The sequence below is a fragment of the Mycetomoellerius zeteki genome, unplaced genomic scaffold (assembly GCF_001594055.1).
Source record: "Mycetomoellerius zeteki isolate Tzet28-1 unplaced genomic scaffold, Tzet1.0 scaffold583, whole genome shotgun sequence".
Taxonomy (NCBI): Eukaryota; Metazoa; Arthropoda; class Insecta; order Hymenoptera; family Formicidae; genus Mycetomoellerius; species Mycetomoellerius zeteki.
In genome coordinates, this window is record NW_017257592.1 from 55,382 (window position 1) to 78,059 (window position 22,678).

Below are 22,678 nucleotides of genomic sequence, written 5' to 3' on the forward strand. Positions count from 1 at the left end.
AAAGTGATGAAGAAAAAAGAAATATTAAACACGTAAAGGGAAGACTCGAAATTTCAGGTTTCATAACAAATATATATATATATATATTATATTTCAATATTTTTTTATAAATTATTACATAGCGCTTGCTTGCAAATATTATATAAATAACATTTGCCCTTATTATGAAACAAAATTTTTTGATGGAAAAGGTTGCTTAAACTCATAACCCCATGAAAATATTATATATACATATATATAATTTCATATTATATATAATTTTATATATATATGTATATACACATATAATTTTCTGCTAAACACATATAGGTAAAAGGTAAAAAATGTTGAATACCAAATATCCGATGAGAGAAATCTACACGAAGAAATTTTAGACAAATTAAAACACACTTGGACGACTTAACACACGAGTTACGATTGCATTCGCATAACTTCTTGCTATTGGAAATAGCAGTAAACGATAATTTCGTCTGCTTTCCAGGCAAAGGCTAGAGCTGATGCGCGAAATGTATCACAATGAGGCCGAGCTCTCACCGACGTCTCCGGACTTCAATATCGAATCTATTACGGGAGGCGATCCATTTTACGATCGATTTCCGTGGTTCCGCATGGTCGGCAGGTAAACGAACGAATTTAAATACCACCACGATCTTCCTGGTTTTTTCTTCTCTTTTTGCCTTTTATTATTATGTTAATCTGATGTAAAATTTTTCAGAGCTTTCGTATATCTGAGCAATCTCATGTATCCGGTACCACTGATCCACAAAGTGGCTATCGTAAACGAGAAGGGCGACGTTAAGGGTTACTTGCGAGTCGCTGTACAAGCCGTAGTTGGTGCGTAGCGTATCTACATTTCACATTTCTCTCGTATATATAAGATGTACATAACGAACCCTTCTTCTAGAAGAGGAAAACAGTGAATACTCAAGTGGCGTCAGACAATCAGCCCGAATCTCCTTTGAGGACGACTTGTTTGGCGGACATAAGCATAATAAACGCAACTCGCTCCTGGCTCAAACTCTAGAGAAGAATCGACAGATTATGCTGCACGAGGACCGCGTGGTCGAAGGGCATAACGAGATTAATCAGAAGGATATGAAAGATGAGGATGATATAGGAGATGCCGACAGCGGCAGAGGTGATAGCTCAGTCTCGAGCGATATGAAGGAGGAAGAGTTGCCGGATCACTTGCAACCCGGTGCAGAATTCACTTTCAGGGTAACGGTCCTACAAGCTATGGGTATTTCCACGGAGTACGCTGACATTTTCTGTCAGTTCAAGTAAGTGTCTGTCTGTTTCGGCTTGTTTTAACATGTAACATATGACCTGCAAAGTAATTACTTTTATAGCTTCCTACATCGACATGATGAAGCTTTTTCGACAGAGCCGGTAAAGAACACGGGCAAGGGTAATCCACCTGGATTTTATCACGTACAAAACGTGAGTTGAATATAAAGAGAATATATCTCAGGTCTAAAGTTTTGTCAAAGTTAAAGCCTGCTAATCAATAATATCTCTTGATTAATACAGATTACAGTCACGGTTACCAAATCCTTCTTAGAATATCTGAAGACTCAACCTATTGTCTTTGAAGTGTTTGGTCATTATCAGCAACATCCGTTGCACAAAGATGCGAAACTGGAATAGTGAGTGTTATTCATGAATGCTAGTTCTTTTAGATTTTGCTTAAGAAAATTTCATAATCACATTCGTATTCACATAGCAGCGTACGACAGCCACCGAAGAGGATGCTACCGCCATCCATACCGATCAGCCAGCCAGTTCGTTCGCCGAAATTCGGGAGTGTTCTGCCGTCTCCCAGCACTTCGCATGTGCACGCCAAATACGATGTATTGGTGTGGTTCGAGATCTGCGAATTGGCACCGAACGGCGAATACGTACCTTCAGTAGTGGACCATAGCGACGATCTACCATGTCGTGGACTATTCCTGCTCCATCAAGGCATACAGCGACGTATACGAATCACCATTGTGCACGAGCCGGCTTCCGAATTGAGATGGAAAGACGTACGCGAACTTGTGGTTGGCCGCATACGAAATACCCCGGAACCCGAGGAAGAGGATAATGACTCATCTGTGCTTTCACTGGGTTTGTTCCCGGGCGAGTATCTCGAAATTCCTGGCGACGATCGAACCATGTTCAGATTCGAAGCAGCCTGGGACAGCTCTCTGCACAACTCGGCTCTGCTCAATCGAGTCACGTCCTACGGAGAACAAATCTTCATGACCATCTCCGCGTATCTTGAGGTACGTATTAGATATTTTGATGGTTTGTGGGAACATTTCAGGAGGCTTATTCTTTTCACTTATATCGGTTTTAGTTGGAGAATTGTGGAAGACCTGCGATTATCACGAAAGATTTAAGCATGATCATCTACGGGAGAGACGCAAGAGTAGGGCCACGCTCACTCAAGCACCTATTTAGTGGCAGCTATCGCAACCAGGAAGCGAATCGACTCAGTGGCGTCTACGAACTGGTGTTACGTCGTTCTTCGGAAGCAGGTAGCCCAGGTTTGTTATGTCTAACCATAGCGTAGTCCCGTGTTCTACTTAATATCACATTTAAATGGAATAAACGTCTCACTTTTCTGTCTATTATCTTTCTGACTATATTATTCCATCTGCGACATATCTCTTTTATACTTAAAACTTTATATATACTTAAAACTATCAACATCAAAATATCGTTCTTAATTTGAAAAAAAGGAAAGGAAGCAATAGTTAAATATAATTGGATTATTTTAAAATTGTATATTATGATAATGTTGGTTATTCTGACTCTAAAATATTAATCTTAATATAAAAAAGACAATTTTAATATAAAGACAATCTTAATATAAAAAAGACAATTAATACTGTTTCACTGCACTATTTCTCAGTAAAACAGATTTCTTCAATTAATATTCAATAAACAATAATGGTTTTATATTTATTTATATTTTTGACTTTTTCCTGTTTCTTGTTACCCATCCATTTTTCCTCCCTATATATTTATAGGAGTTCAAAGACGTCAACGTCGCGTCTTGGATACGAGCTCCACATACGTCCGGGGTGAAGAGAACCTTCACGGATGGAGACCGCGTGGAGACAGTCTCATATTCGATCATCAGTGGGAGCTCGAGAAATTGACAAGGTTGGAGGAAGTGGAGAGAGTGCGACATACATTATTGTTGCGGGAGAAGCTTGGCATTGACAAAGTACCATTCTGCAATAAGCCTCTGCACGATTTTACGAAGAGCGAAAAGGTATTTTATATTATTAAATAACATAGAATTGTATATAATAATCTTAATCTGATACAGGACGTGTGTAATATGGTGGCAAAAGCCACAAACGAGCCACATGCCAGCCCGGTAAAACTGAAACGTTCGACGAGTAAAGACGTTTACGAACCCTGGGAAATGACTGAAAGAGAGCGTGAATTAACGACTAAGTACATTAAACTCATCCAAGGAAGAATCCCGAGCAAGGAACCGATATTACTATCCGATGTTTCGCCAGGGGAAGACACCATAACCGATTTATCCGCGTCTATGATGTCCTCTGTCATATCGTCTTCATCTCAAGAGTCAGTATATGCGAAAGCTAGCGATTTTTTAGAGCAGGTAACCCTCTCTGCATGCCCCTGAGTACTCTTGCTAGTAACGGTTGTCCATGCTTTGCTTTGTCATATTATTACGTTCATCTCCAAAAAACCAATTCAATATCCGAAAAATCTCGGTTCATTCATTACCGAGTACTCTTAATATGCTATACAATTTTGTTACATTCCGATACATACGAAATGAGACATGGATGAAGACACCGAATGCTTCGAAACGATTCGAAAAACGGTGTTTGACCTCATTGTTTACTTATTGTCGTGTAAAGCGGCGGTCGATTCACGTATTTTTTTTCAGCTTGGCTCACCACGTATTATCGCGCTTTCTCAAATATTATGTTTTTTCAAATCGATTTAAGCCCATGGCACATACAAAAACGTAAGACCGTAAGACATAATCAGTAAGCGAATTGGTCAATCACGATAGAGACCGTAAGGCCAGTAGCGAATCCAATCTTACGATTTCTTTACTGCTTACGTATTACGGCCTTACGTTTTTGTATGTGCCATGGGCTTTAGCTTTCGAGACATCTGCTTCCGCATTCGTTCGTTTTCAAAATGTGGCATTTAAGACTTAAGTGCCGAGACAACCGCCAGCATGATTGGCTCATGGTCGGGGTTATGCTGGAGTGTTACTTGCAGGCTGCTGGTATAATAGTATGGAGCAAGTCTAAGTCGTGCCTCCTTAGGTTGAGTTCGCCGGAAAGGGCTAGACTGCAAGAACTTCAGGAGAGTATATTGGCAAGCGAGTCGGCTAATCAGACTTGTACTGTCGCGCCGTCGCCGCTTGGATCATCCTCGCCATCGAAGGAGAACCTGGTATTGTATGTACCAGAGGTGGAGGAAATACGTATAAGTCCGGTAATCGCGCGGAAAGGCTATCTGAACGTTCTCGAGCACAAAACCAATGGCTGGAAGAAACGCTGGGTGGTATGTCCTTTACCGTTAAATTTACGTTATCTAATTTAAAAAAAGAGATAGCAATGCTTAAGTATAGTTAAATTATTTTCAAGTCATATTATGTGATAATATTTATTCTTACTCTAAAATTATTGATCTTAATATAAAGAGATTTTATATTCGCGCGTTTCTTCTTTATCATTTCAGGCTGTTCGCCGACCGTATGTTCTTATTTTCCGAGAGGAGAAAGATCCCGTCGAAAGGGCATTAATTAATTTGGCTACGGCTCAAGTCGAATATTCTGAGGATCAGCTGGCCATGGTGAAAGTACCGAATACTTTCAGGTAAATTGTTGTGAATAAGGAAGTACAGATGTGATTGTGCAACATATACTAAAATGTTTGTCTATGCAGTGTCGTCACCAAGCACAGAGGATATTTGCTGCAGACTTTAGGTGATAAGGAGGTCTACGACTGGTTGTATGCGATTAATCCTCTTCTAGCTGGTCAAATTAGGCATGTATAATAGCATGAATTAATTTCGCTCCGTTTATCTTAATATAAATCATGAAGACTCCAATTAACTATACATTATTATCTTATACATGCAAATTATAGAAACAATAGGTAAAATACTTAATACTATCGTAGATCGAAGCTTGCTCGTAAAGGTCCGGCTGCCCCGAATTTAAGCAATGGCGCGCCGATTGGCATGACACCACAACTGGAGAACAATCAGACCAAGTGAGTGGTCGACACTATGGCCGGGGTAACGAGTGCAATAGCAAAGGCGTCGGAGAAAATGCTGTGTTGGTCACACTCGGCCTTAGAGTCCCAAGACTTTTGCAACTTTCGATTCCCGCTAGTCTTTGATTGACTAAGCGGAGGCGAAGCTGTCCCTTGAGACTATCCACGATCGGCGGCATATTAATATCGACGTTTTACTTTACACAGCGTCCCCTTAGCACATTATAGGGCAGTCAGAATGAGGAAGAAAGGAGAAAAGAAAAAGAAGATGGTGCTCGTCTTTCGAAGAAGTTACAAATGCGCGTACAAATGCATTCGGTTACACTGTGTTGGGAAAAAAAATGTTCGTTTTTGAGTCTCTCCGTACATTTCGAATTCGCATTCGAAGTGCTCTCCACGTCGACGAGACGAGATCGCGCGCGAATGTTTTCGTTGAATTTTTATTTCCGTGACGCGTATATCAACGTGTAACTACGCGATACCTCTTACGTACGCAACATGTGAGGAAGATAGAAGATGCATTTATGCCTAATAATATATTCCTAAGACGATCACTGAAAATCGGGATAAGGAATACACGTTATAGATATATGTAGAAGAAAAAGTATGCAAGAGAGTGAGAAAGAGAGGGAGAGAAAGAAAGAGAGAAAACGAAATAAACGAGAGATAAGAAGATATTAATAATTTCATACGCAAGCTTAACGATCGCTTAGTATGCGAAAAATTATGACGGAGAAAAAAAAGAGCAACATTTTGTAAACTGATTCAGGCAAATTGATAAGATTCGTTCAAGATAGTTTTCTATCTAAGCATTTTAACATTTTAGTATCGTAACGATCGTTTAAAGAGTAAAGACGATTTTCTATGAGGATTACATTTCCATTTCTTTCAATAATCGTTTCCTTTTACTCGATCAAACAAATTAGATACATATATCGATACTGGCTATCCGATTTAAGTACGTATGAAAGATCGGATATGTTGTTGTACACGCAATCGATCGGCCGTCGCTCGATGAAGATTTTACCTTCTTAATTAAAGATTCAAATAATTTTAGTTGCAACGCGCGCGTACTGTAAAATAAGATAGCATTGCTCCAAAGCAACAACGCTAACTTTGTATTAGAATGAAAAAAAGATTCGAATATTATTTAAGATGTAAAAACTACAATGAAGTAGGAAGGAAGAAGAGAATCGTTACTTCTTGAAGCATAAAATTCGTAGAATACTTTCTTTTAACGTAATTTTAAACATTTATTCGCATTGAATAATTTATCCTCGATATAAAATAATTTTTATATCCTCTTCTATATATCTTAAGATATTTGCAAATTTTCTGTCATATTTTAGTACTTAACAGCTACTGTTTTGATTATACAAATGGGTTAAAGAGTTTAAAAGCAAGGAACAAAAGTTCTTAAGAACAGATCGACTATACGAGCAATAACTAAGCACTTATAACTCTCTGTTTCTAAGAATCTTTGTCTAAAAATAATGTAGAAATCTTGCAACGATAATTTATGAAACTCTTGCAATTTTAATGTGGAATTATAAGAGAGAGTATAATTGTATTTAAATTTTTTTCTTCAATCATTATGTTGCAATGTTGCATACATTTAAAAATATGTTCTAAAAATATTTTTCCTATTTTTATTTTGAGATGAAAATTTTGAGAATCATACAAAATCTTAAATTTTTTTATGCGAATCATACGAAGTCTTAAATTGTCGTTGCGAGATTCCACATAAAGAAAATTAATGTTCCAATAAGCAGAGAAATAATATTACTGGAAAAACTTCTTCGAAATACGAATAAATACGCGTAGTCGGCAAGCAAGCGGCACTGTTATAAGAAATTCAAATGTCATAAGAAATTTTCTATTTGTAATCGACCGAGACCCACGATACGAAGCTAGAACAAAGCTGGAATTTTCGCACTTCGTATCTCGCAGCATGCGAAATAGATAAAATTACGTTAATCTGTGGATATAGATCACACTCTGATACATCGTGTTTTCATGTCTACTTAGAATTTAAGCAGTGCTCCTTAAACACATTTGCCACGTAATGTGGCACGCACATCCTCGGACGTATTTGCGACGAATGCGCGTCGACGAACTTACTCTAACGAGAAAATATTCAATTTTGGATTAACAAATGTTAATTCACTTGTAGCTTGAACGTAATGAATAAAATTAGAATTATATATGACGATAAAATTTGTTTTTAAAAAAGTGAATTTATAATTAAAGTTGCTACAGAAAAAATTCAATCATTCGATCTAATTTTTTTCAAAAACAGAATGATCTGAGATTCTCCAGTTTCTTTCTTTTCTAGAGAACTTAAAGAGATGAGCGAAAATCCCTTTAAAGCTCAACAATCCGAATTGATAATTTCCTCGCAAGATCATGAACGATTGCATCGTTCCGAGGCTTTCACTAACTTCTCTTACGTATAACAGATTTTAGATAAAAGATACGGCATTATAAATACATGTGTCTACCATGCAGCTTACATGGAAAACTTTTAACATCTTTGATATTAACTCACGCGACTGTGGTGTCCGAGATGTAGTCAAAGAAGGACTCATTCTCTTGATAGGTATTACGTATATAATAGCATTTCATGACGATCGACATGTAATACTGAGACATTTCACGCACAGCAGAAACCTAATTTGTTTGTTTCCATCCCGTGCCGTCGAATACATTTCCTATTGCCCAGATAGTCAATGTCTGAAAAAAAATTTTGTAAAGTGTCTGCTACCAATTCTCTTGACAAAATGCCAGCAAAAATATAATGAAATCTGCTAATAGAATATAACGAAAGATTAACTGCAAAAACTGAGCAGAATTTTGTAATTATTTAAATGATATATTCAAATTAAATTGTTAAAATGTATAACAGATTTTGTTTAATTTTTGCTGGGGCTCTATGTGCTATTAGATTATGTCGATAGACTCTGTTGGCAGATCACGAGTTTCATACGAATGCAATTGATGCCAATCAAAAAAAACTCGAATCTGCTGACAAACTAACATCAGAAGACACGGTAGTGTCTCTATGCTAAGAGGCACTAAGAGCACGTGCGCGAATTTTGCTTACTAAACAGACTTTGCAAAGTATCCGTTACCAATTTTGTTAATAGAATGTCAGCAATAATAGAATCTTCTTCCTCTTACGTTAGGCCTCCGGCCTGTGTTACACCTCTCTCATATGCTTGTGGTGAGCACACTGATTATTCAATTGCCATAAGCATATGGGAGTTTTAATATAATATCGGCGGATTTTTTGAGAAGTGTTTCTGTAAGCAAGAATATTCTCGGGAGGTTATCACCCTTTTCCGAGAGGAGACACGTTCCAAGAAAAGCGTAAACATTTTGATTCCTACCAGGATCGAACCCGGAATCTCTGACATGTTAGACCAGTGCGCTGTTTGCCACATGCCACACTCGCGTTCAATAATGGAATCTGATAACAGATTAACTGCAAAAATAGAGTAGAATCTGTTCTTTCGTAATTATTTGACTAACATTCCACTTTAATCGCTATGAAATGATAAATTTTACTTTCTCTGCTAACAATCTGCTATCAGATAACAAAAGCTCTACTGGGCAGATTACGAGCTTAATACGGATGCAATTGATATCAATCTGCCGCAGAATCTGCTGGCAAACTGTTAGCATGCCGCTAACATGTTGCTTACTGAGTAAACACCCATTGTACAGTCGAAGGTATGCATGTACACACATTTTTATAATTATATATATTAGGATCTGTATTGCTTCTTTACATTCTGAGTGCTTGGGAGCGCGTCTACAATTCGGTATAAGTTCTACGTACGTAATACTCTTATCGCTCAAGTGTTACCGGCGTCGTATCGTTATATTCCTTAGTTATTGTTCTTTCAGTAGGAAACCTTGTCCGAGCTCCTTTCGCAAGTGCAAACATTTTTTTAAATGTTACCCTTCCATCGAAGTGGTCTATCGATTTCGTGTACCTTGACATTTCTCGAGGAACAAGATTGTCTGGGGGAATAGTCTCCGACGTGAATGTCGATATCGGAATTGGACGGAAGACGATCCTGAACTCGCTTGATTCTAGTCACAAAAACGCTTTGTGCGTTCGATCCTGAGGCCGATTATATCCTTTCTTTTGTCTTTCTTCGATCGCGGCTTCACACGAGTGTAAATGCCCCATCACCGATTATCCATTTTCGCTTGCTGACTGTTGTAGTATCTTATAGTTTTATTTTGTTAACGACACACCACCATATGATATATCGAAAAATAAATGCATAAATATATAAGTTGAACTTTAGGCTCTCTATCGACTATGTCGCAGGACAAGATGTGGTATATACGACGAGGAAGAGATGTGAGAAAAGGAAGGAAGAAAACAATGAAAAAAGAAACGCGTATATTACGAGAGAAATTTACATCGCATTTAAGTCGTTGGAGAGATTAATAATCATTGTTATTATTAGTAGATGAAATATAGGAGAGAAGAGAACGGACACGGTGAGAATGAGAGCGTGTATGAGAGGCTGAAAGACAGAAAGAGAGGAAGAGAAAGCGATAGAGAGAGAGAATCCGAGTGGAAACGCGTGAAAGAGAGAAAGTATGTGAGAGAGCACGAGAGGACACGTTCGCTTATATATATACATAATACAAAGTATAAATTATATAAATATATAAATAAATTTAATGTTATACTTTAATAAGCATTCCTGAAACATTGTCGATCACCGCGAGGCGAGTGACACAATGATAGAAAGGCTAACGGCGATGCGACCTGTACCAAGTTATATAAGTTCATGTATTTGTTTGTAAGGTAACTGGACATCCGTTATAAAGCGTTTTCGTTTGACCGTTTGCTATCGGAAACGTGCATCGACGCTGTAACTAGTATTTATTATAAATATTATATTATGGTTACTCGAATATTTCGCTAGGCTCACTGTAAGTGGTAACGTGTAATAAATCGGTCAATAAAAAGCTTATATGCTTAATAAGTTCTTTTTAAAATAATATCCACGTGTTAAAGCTTTCATCATATATTTTACGATTAATCGCGTTTATTTACACCGATTAAAGTGAAGATAAACTAATTTAATTCTTTTACACACATACATCTCATTACTTATTTTTAAAAAATCTAAGCGTAAAACTAACTATACAATATAATGAAAATCTAACTTTCCAACAAGATCTAAGTCCACGCGTATATTGTTTAAATAAATCTTTTATTTTTGTTTATTTACATATTAATTTATATTTTACTTAACCATTAAGAATCCTTGTACGTTCACGACAAATTTTTCGAAATTTTCTTTAAACCTCAATCTTTGAGGACGGTCATTTAAGTCTATATTTACATCTACATTTGCAGTCAGTGCAGTGAATGCATTCGCTAATCTTTGCGCCACTTGTAGATCCGTTTGAGTAGATACAATATTCTGTATAAGTTGCTGATATTGTTCTTGATAGCAACATATGAGATAGTAAAGAGGCAGACTGGCGTGTGTGATCAGATCTGAATCCATTTGATGTGACAGAACGAGACTTATTAATAACTGAAAAGAGAAATTCAATATTTTAGAATTTGCTGAATATCCTAAAAGGCACATTATATGCTTCAATCATTTGTAAGAGCTTACATTCAGAAAAGGTGCCATTATGTCTTTGCGCGGCTGTCCTTGCGTAACTTCTTTCTTAATATGTTTGGTTAAGACTTGAATTGTATCACAGCAAAGGCCAGCTACCTCATTGCCGAATGAATATAAACCTAATTCCACTGACGCTAAAAGTTGTTGCAACAGTTTAACAGAGAGGCCGCAAACTTTCTCAGGACACATATCACATACAAACGATATCATTTTAAAATACCTGTAAAAAAGTAGTTATTTCAAACACAATAAGAAATGTTATAATAAATATATAAATTAAAAAAAATTTTTCAAATATGTTATAAACTATTAATGAAAATTCGAAAAATCAAATTCTATATAGAACTTATTTTAATATAATTTCAATATAATCTACTTTAAATATATTATACAAATTAAATGTTTATCTTTGTTTTTTATTATATTGCATTAAGATATAATTATACTTACTGCAAACATAACGACGGAAATTTTAACAAATTTATTGTCATCATAGGCATGATTATATTTAAGCCATATAAGAAAACATCAGTAAGTGGCACGGGTTCGACAGCCGGTACTGCAGACGCAAGTTGACTGATTGATGGGTTTGCTTCGTGATTTAAACTAAATATGTCTTTAATTAATAAATTAGTTAATAGTCGCATGAGTAACACAATATCCTGAAAACTATCCTCTTCCGCAGTCGAGTCTACAGTAAACCGGTGACTGTTACAGCGAGCATACGTTTGCATCATTTGCATACAAGTTTCATATACACGCATACTATCAGCCTGAAATAATGCAATAAAATAATACGTCAAGATTACGATTACTATCAAAATTTCAAAATTAATTACGATTACGAACATATATAAATAAAAATTACTTACGTCTGATAAAAATACAATCTTTGTATATTCATTAAAAAGTTCTAATATGAGCTGTACTATATCTTGATAATTATGATATAAGGATAATATTTTTGGAAGTTCGGCTAATATGGGAAAAGTATATTGATATACGGGCCCTACTATCGAACTCTCAGTACCTAGCACCACACCTATTTAAATAAGATTATTATGTACATGAAATTTTATTTTAAATCAGACAAAATATACGTACATCATAAAAATTTAAATAAATATATCATATTAAACAAATCAAATTTAAATAAATGTACCTATACAGGATTCTAGTATATCTATGATTTGAATTTTAATATGTTCTTCATGGTGGGACGACATAAAATTGTCACTAGAAATTAATTGTGTAAATCTGTTCTGCAAGGCTTGTAGAATCCGCGACCAGTAGTACTGATCACTATTTTGTAACACGATACCGGCATGAACCACCACACGCATTAATCCTCTTTTGATAATCTGCGGGAAATCGTATTGTTCTTTTGTAGCTAATTCAATAATATAATTGAACTGCTCAGATGTCGACAGGCAGGAAGTTCTGAAAAATTGATATATGTATTTAGATTTTAAATCATTTCAATAAAAATATTATTACAACGATTACTTTAACGCGTTAATAATCTCGTGTAATATGCAGTAAATTGATATTTTGTATGCAATAAATGCCTTTATATATCATTTTACGTAAGCATGTAGCATGTAACGTGATACTTTCTGCGAACACAATTAAATCACAAAGGAATAAGAATCGCGAATTACGAAATCGTAAAGAACATTTATTTTGTTAAAGCAATCGTAAACGTAATACATTTGTTAAAGTACACGATAATTTGTCTAGGGCACGCATATTAATTTTTCTGAATTAAGTCATGTATCAAATAAAAATAGAGTGATATATTAAAAGCAAAATGAATGACTTAAAAAATAAAAATATAAAAATTAGAGAATCGTAGAAAGTTTTAGATGTGGAAATGGAGAGCGAGATAGTAGAGATTATGGTAACTCCTTTTAAAGCTGGAAGGCAAAATAAATTATTTATTTTTAAAAATCGTTGATGTTTAAGCAGATTAATATGAAAAGATATATCCTTATGTATAATACACCATATAATTTTTTTAAGCACGTGATACGTAAGATACAAAGAATTCATAAGATTTGTATTAAACTTTTCAAGAGACTATATCATTGATGAAAGAAAAAATATTTATAAAGTACTTTTATATTACCACAAATTAAACTCAAATCCGAGAGATCAATCGTACATTAATTATTAAAAAATTTTCGAGTTGAATTTTATTGATGCAGATAAAATTTTATTTTTAATTAATTATAGATGAATCTTAAGAGAGCATTAAATTTTAAGAAATTATAGAATATTAAATGAAATAATTTAAAGTTGCGCGAAATGTTGGTCTCAATCCAATTTTATGAACGAAATTGCGCAGTCATAAAAAAATACACTGTCAGTTTGACGTATACAAATTTTATGAAATATATTATACATATCTTACTCTTCAGTATATATTCCCATTAGTACATATTTTATTAGTACATAAATAAGTTCGAATTTAATAAATTTATCGTTTCTATAATAATTTATGAATAATTATAATAATTTATGATCAATTTTTGCCCGAAAAGCGGATATATATACAAGCACCTACCCGAAAACAAATGCCTCATACTTTTTTCACAAAATATCATCCAGCAAAAACCTTAGCGAAATCCATAATCCGTGAATTCCGGAAGATTTTCCATTCTAGTCATGTTCTATTCGAAACTTAATTTATTAATTATTAATTTGTACGGAAAAATACCGTTGTCCCTAAACAAATTATTAATATGACTATTACAAGCATATTTTGCGTGTTATATTTACCTAGCTCGCGATTTAACAAGAGATATTAATAACTTTATAGTTTCATCTATTAGCGTCGGCTCGCTTTTGAAAGCGTTGATGTTACAAATTATTTTGTCCAGAAGAAAATTCATTGACCACAATGCACCAGGGCTGTCATCACCAAAAGCATGTAAAAGCGTGGTACTTAATTCGTTGTAATGGTCCTCATTTGGTAAAAGATAAATCTCTGACCATCTGTGTAAAAACCATATTATCGTGCTGCTCAATTCAGGACTGAGTATATTCTCCAAATGTATCGCTATGGCAGTTTTCTCAATAGTGCATAAACGAAAAATGCCCGTGACTAATCGAATAACTCGATCGATCAAGGCTGAGGGACTACTTATATCCGATTGGACATTTTGCGAGGACACTAAAAACTCCAGTGTACGGTTTACATCAACATTTCCTTCTCGAGACTGAAAAAACATATACAAAAGAAATTTAATACTTCCGTTACCAGAGTAAAGTAAAAATTGCAATGAATCTTTACAAACCTGTTTCATACTGCATCGCGTTATTTCTAAAGGTATTAATGCGATTTCACCTTCCCATTCCATACAAAAAACGTGCCCCGTTATTAAAATAAGCCAATGCAAATCTTCGTACAACTCATCCATAGAGGCAGGTCGAGATGACGATTCATTTTGTTCGACCAATAGATTTAGATTGTCGCGCAATTTATGTATTCGATCTTCGAGTAATTGTGCTAATAGAGGTAAAGAATGATCTGGTACTTGTCTACCAAAGTTTCCTATAATTATCAAGCATTTGCTATTATTATTATTATCGATCTGCGTAATAAAATGTATTTTAATAGGCCAATTGTAATACATTGATATTGAATACGTTCCGTTTCTTGCATAACATATCATTTCATCCTTATTAAATCGAATATTAAACAAGGATAAAATACATGTGTATCATATGCAAAAAGGAACGCACTTATTATTTACCAATTATTTGTAATTGCTCCTTAAATTTAACTTTGTCATTATCCTCCACATCTGCTACTTCCTCGCTAAGACTTTTTCCACCAATATTTCTAACACCCTCCGGAGGTGATAAGTGACATCGAAGATATATATTAAATATCTGAATAGAGCTTTGTTTACAAAAATCTGCTGGAAAATACGATGAACACAATATGCACGACCATACTTCAAACATATGTTCCACAGCTTCCATATATAAACAATCATCAGCACGTATCTGCAAATATTATAAAACATTGAATCTTTCTATTCCAGTTTTATATATATATATATATCTGCAAATCTCTGTGTTATATATCTAATATCTACAATATATCTATAGTTTGTAATTTCACAAATAGATATTTTTTCATTAAATATTTTAGAAAAGGTAAAATTGAATTCGAAAAAATTTTTTTGGTCGAAATTCAGACACAAATTGAATAAAATACAATAATAATTACCGATTCTTCTTGTGCAGCACATTCTATAAATAAGCATGTTAATCTTGTTATTTGTTCCATAAATGACTTGTATAAGTCTTCAGGAAGACTTTTTAATGAACTTTGAAAGAAATGATTAATTTTTTTTATAATATTAGTAATTCCGTTTGCTTCCTGATCGCTAATTTCAATACTTAATACAAGCTTCAAAAATCTCTGCATGTAATTTGTCAGGTACCGCACTTCTATTTGTTCTCCATCTAGGATTCTACCATGTAAACTCGCCAGTTGTATCAAGCAATTCATAGCATGGTGAGCTAATTGCGGATTGCTGCGTACTTTCCAATACAGTGTAAAAAATAAATCTAATATTGCTGGATCTAATATTACATCTTGCCATGATGTATGCATGCTCAATGGTGGGTTATTTCCAGATTCATGAACTTCCCACATGTACAATAATCTTTTAGGTAGTGCACTGGAGTTAAGGTATACATGAACAACTGTAATGTATCTATACAAATATTTATCTGTTATATTTATATTCATATATATTTTTTTATCATATATATCCCACATTTAGTATTGAATAAAATTGTATAGCATTATGATGCCACATTTAAATACTAAATATGAAATACGAATTAAATAAAAGCTGTAATGTTTTCAATTTTCTGTTTTAGTCTTCTTTCTATTTAATATATAATATTTTTACACATCAATAGATTGATCTTAAATGTATTAATAATAAAAGGATATAATTTGCATAAATAAATCCCCAAACAAGCATACTTTCTACGATAGAAAGTAAAGACTTTACAAGAGGTAATGTCGATTCATCAAAATCCTTCTTGATTAATTCACTAAATACTTCGACACAAAACTTGAAAATTTTTTTCATATCACTTTGTTCAAACTGTTTCTTCTCTTTAAGATGAACTTCCCATGTCAAACCTATGTCGGATGATTTAGCAGTCGTTGCATACTCTTGCAATATCGCAGATAAAATATTGCATCCTAAAATTTGCTGCAAACAAAAAAATAATCTTTTTTCTGTTTTTTTCTCCTTACAAAATAAGAAATCAATTTTGTCAATGTACTTACTTCAATGTATACTTACATTTGGTAAGTTTCCACTCTTAATTAAATTTTCTATTTCATCTGTTATTCGACTTCTCTCCCGTCCAAAGTCATCCACGCTACCTCTTTTAATTATTATTGCAAAAACTTGGAGTATTCTTGTCCTAACATATGGCGCTAACGTAGGTTTGTTTATAACGTAGTGTAACAGATATTGTCTCAACGAAGAAATGTCAGATTCTGACAGAGTGGACCACTCTTGTATCAGAGCTGTCTTTATCAATCCAGCTGTTTCAAATAGTATATAATCTACAGTGCTTAATTCTAAAATTTGCTGACACAGCTGATAAGGTGACTTTGTTTTGCGGAAATTTAAAAATACTGTTTCCGCAGATTGACGTTGCTCTGATGAAATTAGATTCGGAGGCGCCTAAAAGCAACGCAAATACAAAATCATTTATCAACCTTTAGTTTCCAAAACATAGAAATAGCATAGAACATATAAATAGGATATTTCTTTTGTATTATCTGGTAAATCTTAATATTAATATGCATTCCAAATGTAGGTATCAATGATATTTCTCGTCAATCAAAAGAAGATTAAAATACTTTTTAAATTGTAATAATCAAGTCAATTGTTAATACCAATTCAACAAAAAAGAACATTCTATTTTATTACATTCCTGTTGGTATTCAGCTAACTTGTAATATATTTTGCGAAATCTGCCTAGTAAGCAAATTAGCAGTGTGCTAGCAATTTGCTACCAGGTTCAAGTAGATTTTGTGGTAGATTGATATCAACTAAAATTTGTTCTTTTCAGTTAAACTTCTTGCAGGGTTCATTTTTTCCTTTTCTCCATACTGAAGGGAAAAAAGAGAAAAAAATAAATGGTACAAGAAATCCAGTTAAAAAAAAACAAGTTCATAGTCAATAACTGAAGATAATCTTAGTGTAGAGAGCAAAATCAATTTTCAAAATCAATATTGAAAACTGCTGCCAAGTATATTTATTATATATTACAAAGGATCTGTTTTTATAGCTGAACTAGTGTACAATTTTGAGAAACTTAAAGTGAAACACATATTCTATAATAAGCCATTACTTAAGCTTTAAGTTTTAAGGGAGTATTCTGGTTTGTCGGATCGAAAAAAATCAATTTTTCTTTTATTGCATTTTCGAAAAGTTGATAGTTTGAAAATATATTACCAAAGCCGTTCACAGAAATAATGTAAAATAACCGAGTTATTCATTGTTTACTAAAATGGTCCACAAATAGAGATTAGGCGCGCTAGAGTTTTGGTCCGCCGTTTGGATCTCCGATTATTATTGCTCGAGCAAAGGAAAATCTGCCTACTTCTATCTCTTTTTATATTTCTGTTCGAACCTGCTTAGGTTCTTAGGACGCAGAGAAAATTGCTCAGTACTGTTTTGAACTCCGAATTAAAAGGTTATAAGCGAAACAGAAAGCAGCCTGTAAGAAATGAATCTGTAAAACGTGCTGATAGAAAAATTAAAAGAAAATTTCACAGCAATCGATTTACTATGGAAAAGGAAACAGAGTTTGCGAGTACGAGTGCCGCAAAATTAGCAAGAACGCAAAATGAGGAAATTTTAATTAAACAAAGTCATCGTTACCGCATAATCGAATTTGTCGTTTTCAACACTTTCGCAATTTTTAATTTGTAAACGTTGTAAGGGAGACGTAAATTTCAAACAAACTAATGAAAGAGAACGCGGCTTAGGTTTTAAAATTGCTTCAATATGCAAGTGTGACGAAGTGCAATACATTCCGGTCCACGAATTGACAATAAAGCTTACGAAATTAATAGACGAATCGCGTTTGTTATGAGATTGTTGGGTATTGGAACAAACCATATATATTTGTTTCGAACCGGTATATATTTGTTTTGTAACATGATGGACATTTGCCAAGGATTAATTATATGGACGTACTGTGCCTGCTTAGAAAATCTACACATTACTTTAAAAACAGTGTTTGAATTTTTCTAACAAAAAAAGCGGTGGACGAAGAAAAAGAAAAGAATAGCGAAAATGGCATTCCTTTATTGAATTTAACGGTTTCTGGATATGGATCTTGGAAGAAAAGAGGTTTTACTTCCTTATTTGGTGTAACAACTCTTATAGGCAAGTTTAGTGGCAAAGTTATCGATCTCGAAGTAAAATCCAGCTACTGCAAATCGTGTGAGTATTGGGAAAAAAAGCATGGCACCGATGAATATGACACATGGTTACTAAATCATGAAGAAAAATGTAATGTAAACCATTCTGAATCTAGTGGAAAAATGGAGATAGATTCAACAATGGAAATGTTTGCGAGATCAATGGAGAAATTCGGTGTCAGATATACAACATATATAGGAGATGAAGATTCGAAATTTTTTAAAGCGATTCTCGATTTAAATCCTTATGGAGATGATTTTATCGTAAAAAAGAATGAGTGCGTAAATCATGTCAAGATACGAATGGGTACTCGACCAAGGGAGTTTCAAATATTTTCTTAGAAATATAAGAAAACATTTGAAACTTGGAGGAAAAGGAAAATTTATAGAAAAGCTAATACAAGATCTTTCACAGTACTATGGCTTAGCAATAATTAGAAATTCGAATTCTGTTATTGAGATGTATAATGCTATATGGGCCACTTATTTTCATAAGTGCTCTACGAATAAAAATCCCTAACACATGTACCGTCCAAAAGGGTCTGAAAGCTGGTGTAAGTGGCGCAGAGCGGAAGCGGAAAATAAGTTGGACACATAATCACGATACACTACTTCATAAGGATGTTCAAACCGCCATCAAGAATATTTACAAAGATCTATCTTCGAAGGATTTGTTAGAAAAATGTTTAGGTGACAACACGCAAAATAATAATGAATCATTCAATTCGACGATTTGGCGTCTAGCCCAAAAGCATATTCATTGCGGTTCGAAAATAATTGAAATAACACCGTTTTTAGCTGTCGGCATTTTCAATGAAGGGTTTTATGCTATAAAAAAATGTATGACATTGATGGGTATAATTATTGGTGCACAATGTGAGTTTCTGCAATTTCAAAGACGATAGTCAGATAAAGCACGCGGCGATATGGAGTACCGAACAGAGTAAAGAGGCTCGAACTGCTCGACTACAGGCATCAGTGGATCAAAATCAATTTTATGAACGAGAGGAAGAATTGCTGTACGGACCAGGAATAGCTGATTAAGCTGAGATAGCTGTAAGTACAATTAATCTATTTGTAAATCGTAGTTGAAACTTTAAACGCATTTTTCTCAAAACAGCATTTTTCAACTGCGTTGACATAATATCTCGGGAACTAAGCGTCTGCACTCAGAGAAAAAAGTCGTATCAGTAACTATAAATTTGTAGTGAAATAGCGCCTCACAACTATATACATATTATTAAATTCTAATAAGAATACTAGATTAAGTGAACTAAGAAAATATAGTACATTAACTATATAATCAATTTATAAATGGTTAATATTACTATATTTTCTTAGTTCACTTAATTTACTTATTGTTGTTATTAAAGCTTTATAATACATAGTTACAAATTTGTGTATGCATTTCTTATTTATTTTTGTCTTTCAAGTTTGAAACCAACGCTGCGCCTTTTATCGTAAGCTGAGTTGTTTCCTTCTTAGGAGAAACTGAACTCCGCTACGTCCCTCTGGTGACAAAGCCGCGTACTACTCGTACTGAGCGACACTTTAAAAATTTTTATCTAAACTAGAAAAATGTAATTGTTATATTTATTTGCATGAAGTCCAAGTAACTACTCAAAGTAGTTGAGTCACTATTTCACTACCAATTAATAGTGCATACAATTTGTTACCGTGACTATATTTTTATGATATTCAGCACTATTTTAATTTCTATTACTTTGTAAAACTAGTTACAGGTACTTCAATTGCAAAAGTTGCCAAATTTATATTTAGTTGCTAGAACTATTTAGTTTTCTCTCAGTGATCGACTTGAATTTTTGCATGTCCATTTAGTATATGTTCTTTTATTACTGGAACTACGGAATTTAATTTACGATTATTCCAATTTATTATATAAAAAAAAAAACGAAACAAATTTATGGGTGAAAATTTTTCAAAACATTACCGTTTCAACAATTTACGATTTTTTCCTTATATTCTAGTTCCAGTAATAGTGTAACTCTTACAATTTAATAATTTCTTTGGTTTTTTTTTGTTTCAGGCTACTAGAACTAACGGAATGATGTCAACGCGTCAAAAAGAAATTTTTTTCATACGTCTTGTATACCACCGCGTATCTTTTTTCTGTATGATACATATGGACACGAAAAAATATTTTTAAATATCTATTTTGTACAAATAAGGTTTCAAAAAGTTTCATATTAATATATTAATTCATTTCTTTTAAAAAAATTCCCGAATATAAAATCATCTAATTTTTAGCCTTACAAACCAGAATACCCCCTTAAGTCATAAAAAAATTGACCAGTCATAGTTGAATATGAGAATAATCGACTATGATTGGTCAATTTCTTACAGCTTAAGATTTAAGCTTAGATAATGGTTTATTGTAGAAAGTCTAAGATAGGTATATGTTTAATATTTGGCAAAAGCAAGAAAGAGAGTTCTAGTGCAGTCTAGTACAGGAATAAAAAAAACAGACTTAATATCTGATTAGTTACTGGCACAACCATATTCAGATTCGTATTGGCCCTTGGACCAATCTCACTAACTCTGATTAGTCAGCCAATTAAATTTGAGAATTGCCAACTGTAAAATTGGAGCTATAAAATCTCGCAGCTGTGATGTAATATATTGTTATTGCTGCATGCATATAATACCACAAATTATATAAAATTAATTATTTTAATTAAAAGTATTATTTATTTATTAATTTAAAGTATTATATATAATTACATTTTACATAAATAAATCAGAATTTACAGAAAAGTACAATGTTTTCAATTTTGCAGTTGATAATTCTGAAATTTAATCAGTCGATTAAATTAATCAGAGTTGGTGAGACCAGCCCATTGATTTGTAACTACAGTTATATATTAACAAACCAAATTTGTTTAATCATGGTATCAATGAACACAATCGATATTCATCTACATGCAAACTTGTTAACGTTTTACTTTAACTGTGTTAACATTAAGCTCATGTTTCATTATTTATTTTGGAATGTCAGTAGAGAGGTTAATGTAAACATTGGTCGCGTTCAGCAGACTCAACTGTTGCGGAGCGGATCAATGAGCTCTCGCTGCTATTGGATGATCTAAAAGAATACACCAATAGCAGTGAGCGCTCACGGATCCGCTCCACAACAGTTGAGTCTGCTGAACGCGACCATTGATGCCATGAGGTGCTCTGAAATCGCACATCGCTTCAGTTGCCAAGTACCTCTTTCGTAGAACAAACCTTGAAGCAGTAAATACTAGAAATTACATAACACGTAGAGTAATCCAATACACTTGAAACAGTTTTGTTTTGTTTTACCTCATAAGACACGAACATTATACGTTTGTTCGAATAATTTGTTCTGCTTTTAGGAAGTTTCTTAAATCATGTTTCGTCTCGTTTTTCTCACCTTGCGTGTGTGCCGACATACGCATGGCATCGTCGAATCTTAAGAAATATCTTATATGGCTCGTGAATCATGGAGATCTTAACCCCAAAATGGGATCTTATAAATATAAACAAAAGTTTTTCGGCATGATAAATACGTGTTCTACTGATAAATTTTGGCTCTGCGTATGCTAACACATAGCAAATTTCGCAAGAATTTGTAAATGGTATCTTTTATTTCGCTGACGTTTGTGTTTGAATATTGAAGTTTCATTTGTAAGAGATAAAAGAGAATTCAATGGTACGACTCACCAGAACGATTTGCGCCGCGGCTTCTAACTCCCTCAGTATTTCCTCCGCCATCTCGAATGAAACCTGTTTATTCTAATTATTAATTCAATTATACAGATAAATAAACAGACGATATTTATAAAAATGTTTTACCTTAAACTGTACAGGCCACAGTGCATACGACTCGGTGTCACGTCTGAAATTAGAAAGCTTTGTAGATAGTAGGTCTTATCACGGTGAAAGAAACCCAGGTGTACTCGTTCTCGAGATTTCATATAGTTCTGCGCAGATGTCAAAAACGATCATGGATTTCTTCCAGGGTCTCAATCTTTTTAGCTAAAGTTTTTGTACGGTTCATCTTTCTTCCTTTTCTCTCCACGTTGAAGAGAAAAAGAAAAAAGATGAACCGTACAAGAATTCAGATAAAAAGAACAGGCTTCTTGTGTCCACGATATTAGAAATCGGTCCGAAATTTCAAGAAGAGAAAGAATTAGTCCGGATCTACAATAGGTGTTTTAAAACTTAAGCCGTAAGAATTGACCAATTACAGTCGAATCCGAGGGGAATAATCGACTGTGATT

The 22,678-nt window shown here is 34.0% G+C and overlaps 2 protein-coding genes across 14 annotated transcripts in view; one reads left to right on the forward strand and one right to left on the reverse strand.

Moving 5' to 3' along the window:
• The window catches only part of unc-104 (kinesin family member unc-104), a 34,192-nt gene extending 28,390 nt beyond the window's left edge, over nt 1–5,802 (forward strand). For 5 of the 13 annotated variants that reach the window (XM_018456628.1, XM_018456630.1, XM_018456629.1 and 2 more), the window contains 13 exons: nt 482–619; nt 716–834; nt 905–1,280; nt 1,350–1,440; nt 1,531–1,646; nt 1,724–2,267; nt 2,342–2,531; nt 3,018–3,265; nt 3,323–3,625; nt 4,264–4,551; nt 4,729–4,865; nt 4,935–5,036; nt 5,172–5,802. In XM_018456628.1, the coding sequence (XP_018312130.1) occupies nt 482–619; nt 716–834; nt 905–1,280; nt 1,350–1,440; nt 1,531–1,646; nt 1,724–2,267; nt 2,342–2,531; nt 3,018–3,265; nt 3,323–3,625; nt 4,264–4,551; nt 4,729–4,865; nt 4,935–5,036; nt 5,172–5,268 (2,749 nt within the window). In that variant the 3' untranslated portion in view covers nt 5,269–5,802. The remainder of the gene's footprint in view (nt 1–481; nt 620–715; nt 835–904; nt 1,281–1,349; nt 1,441–1,530; nt 1,647–1,723; nt 2,268–2,341; nt 2,532–3,017; nt 3,266–3,322; nt 3,626–4,263; nt 4,552–4,728; nt 4,866–4,934; nt 5,037–5,171) is intronic. The other 8 variants (XM_018456624.1, XM_018456619.1, XM_018456621.1 and 5 more) reach the window with 4 other exon arrangements.
• A 4,726-nt stretch (nt 5,803–10,528) lies between these two features.
• LOC108728207 (exportin-4) lies at nt 10,529–22,272 on the reverse strand. Its single transcript, XM_018456662.1, has 13 exons — nt 22,251–22,272; nt 22,119–22,181; nt 16,273–16,662; nt 15,912–16,179; nt 15,174–15,625; nt 14,692–14,947; nt 14,233–14,489; nt 13,715–14,154; nt 12,096–12,373; nt 11,806–11,975; nt 11,384–11,706; nt 10,925–11,153; nt 10,529–10,840 (listed from the first exon to the last, which is right to left on the reverse strand). The coding sequence occupies exons 2-13, from the start codon at nt 22,167–22,169 to the stop codon at nt 10,544–10,546; spliced, it is 3,411 nt and encodes a 1,136-aa protein (XP_018312164.1). The 5' UTR covers nt 22,170–22,181; nt 22,251–22,272; the 3' UTR covers nt 10,529–10,543.
• Between the last annotated feature and the right edge of the window lie 406 nt (nt 22,273–22,678).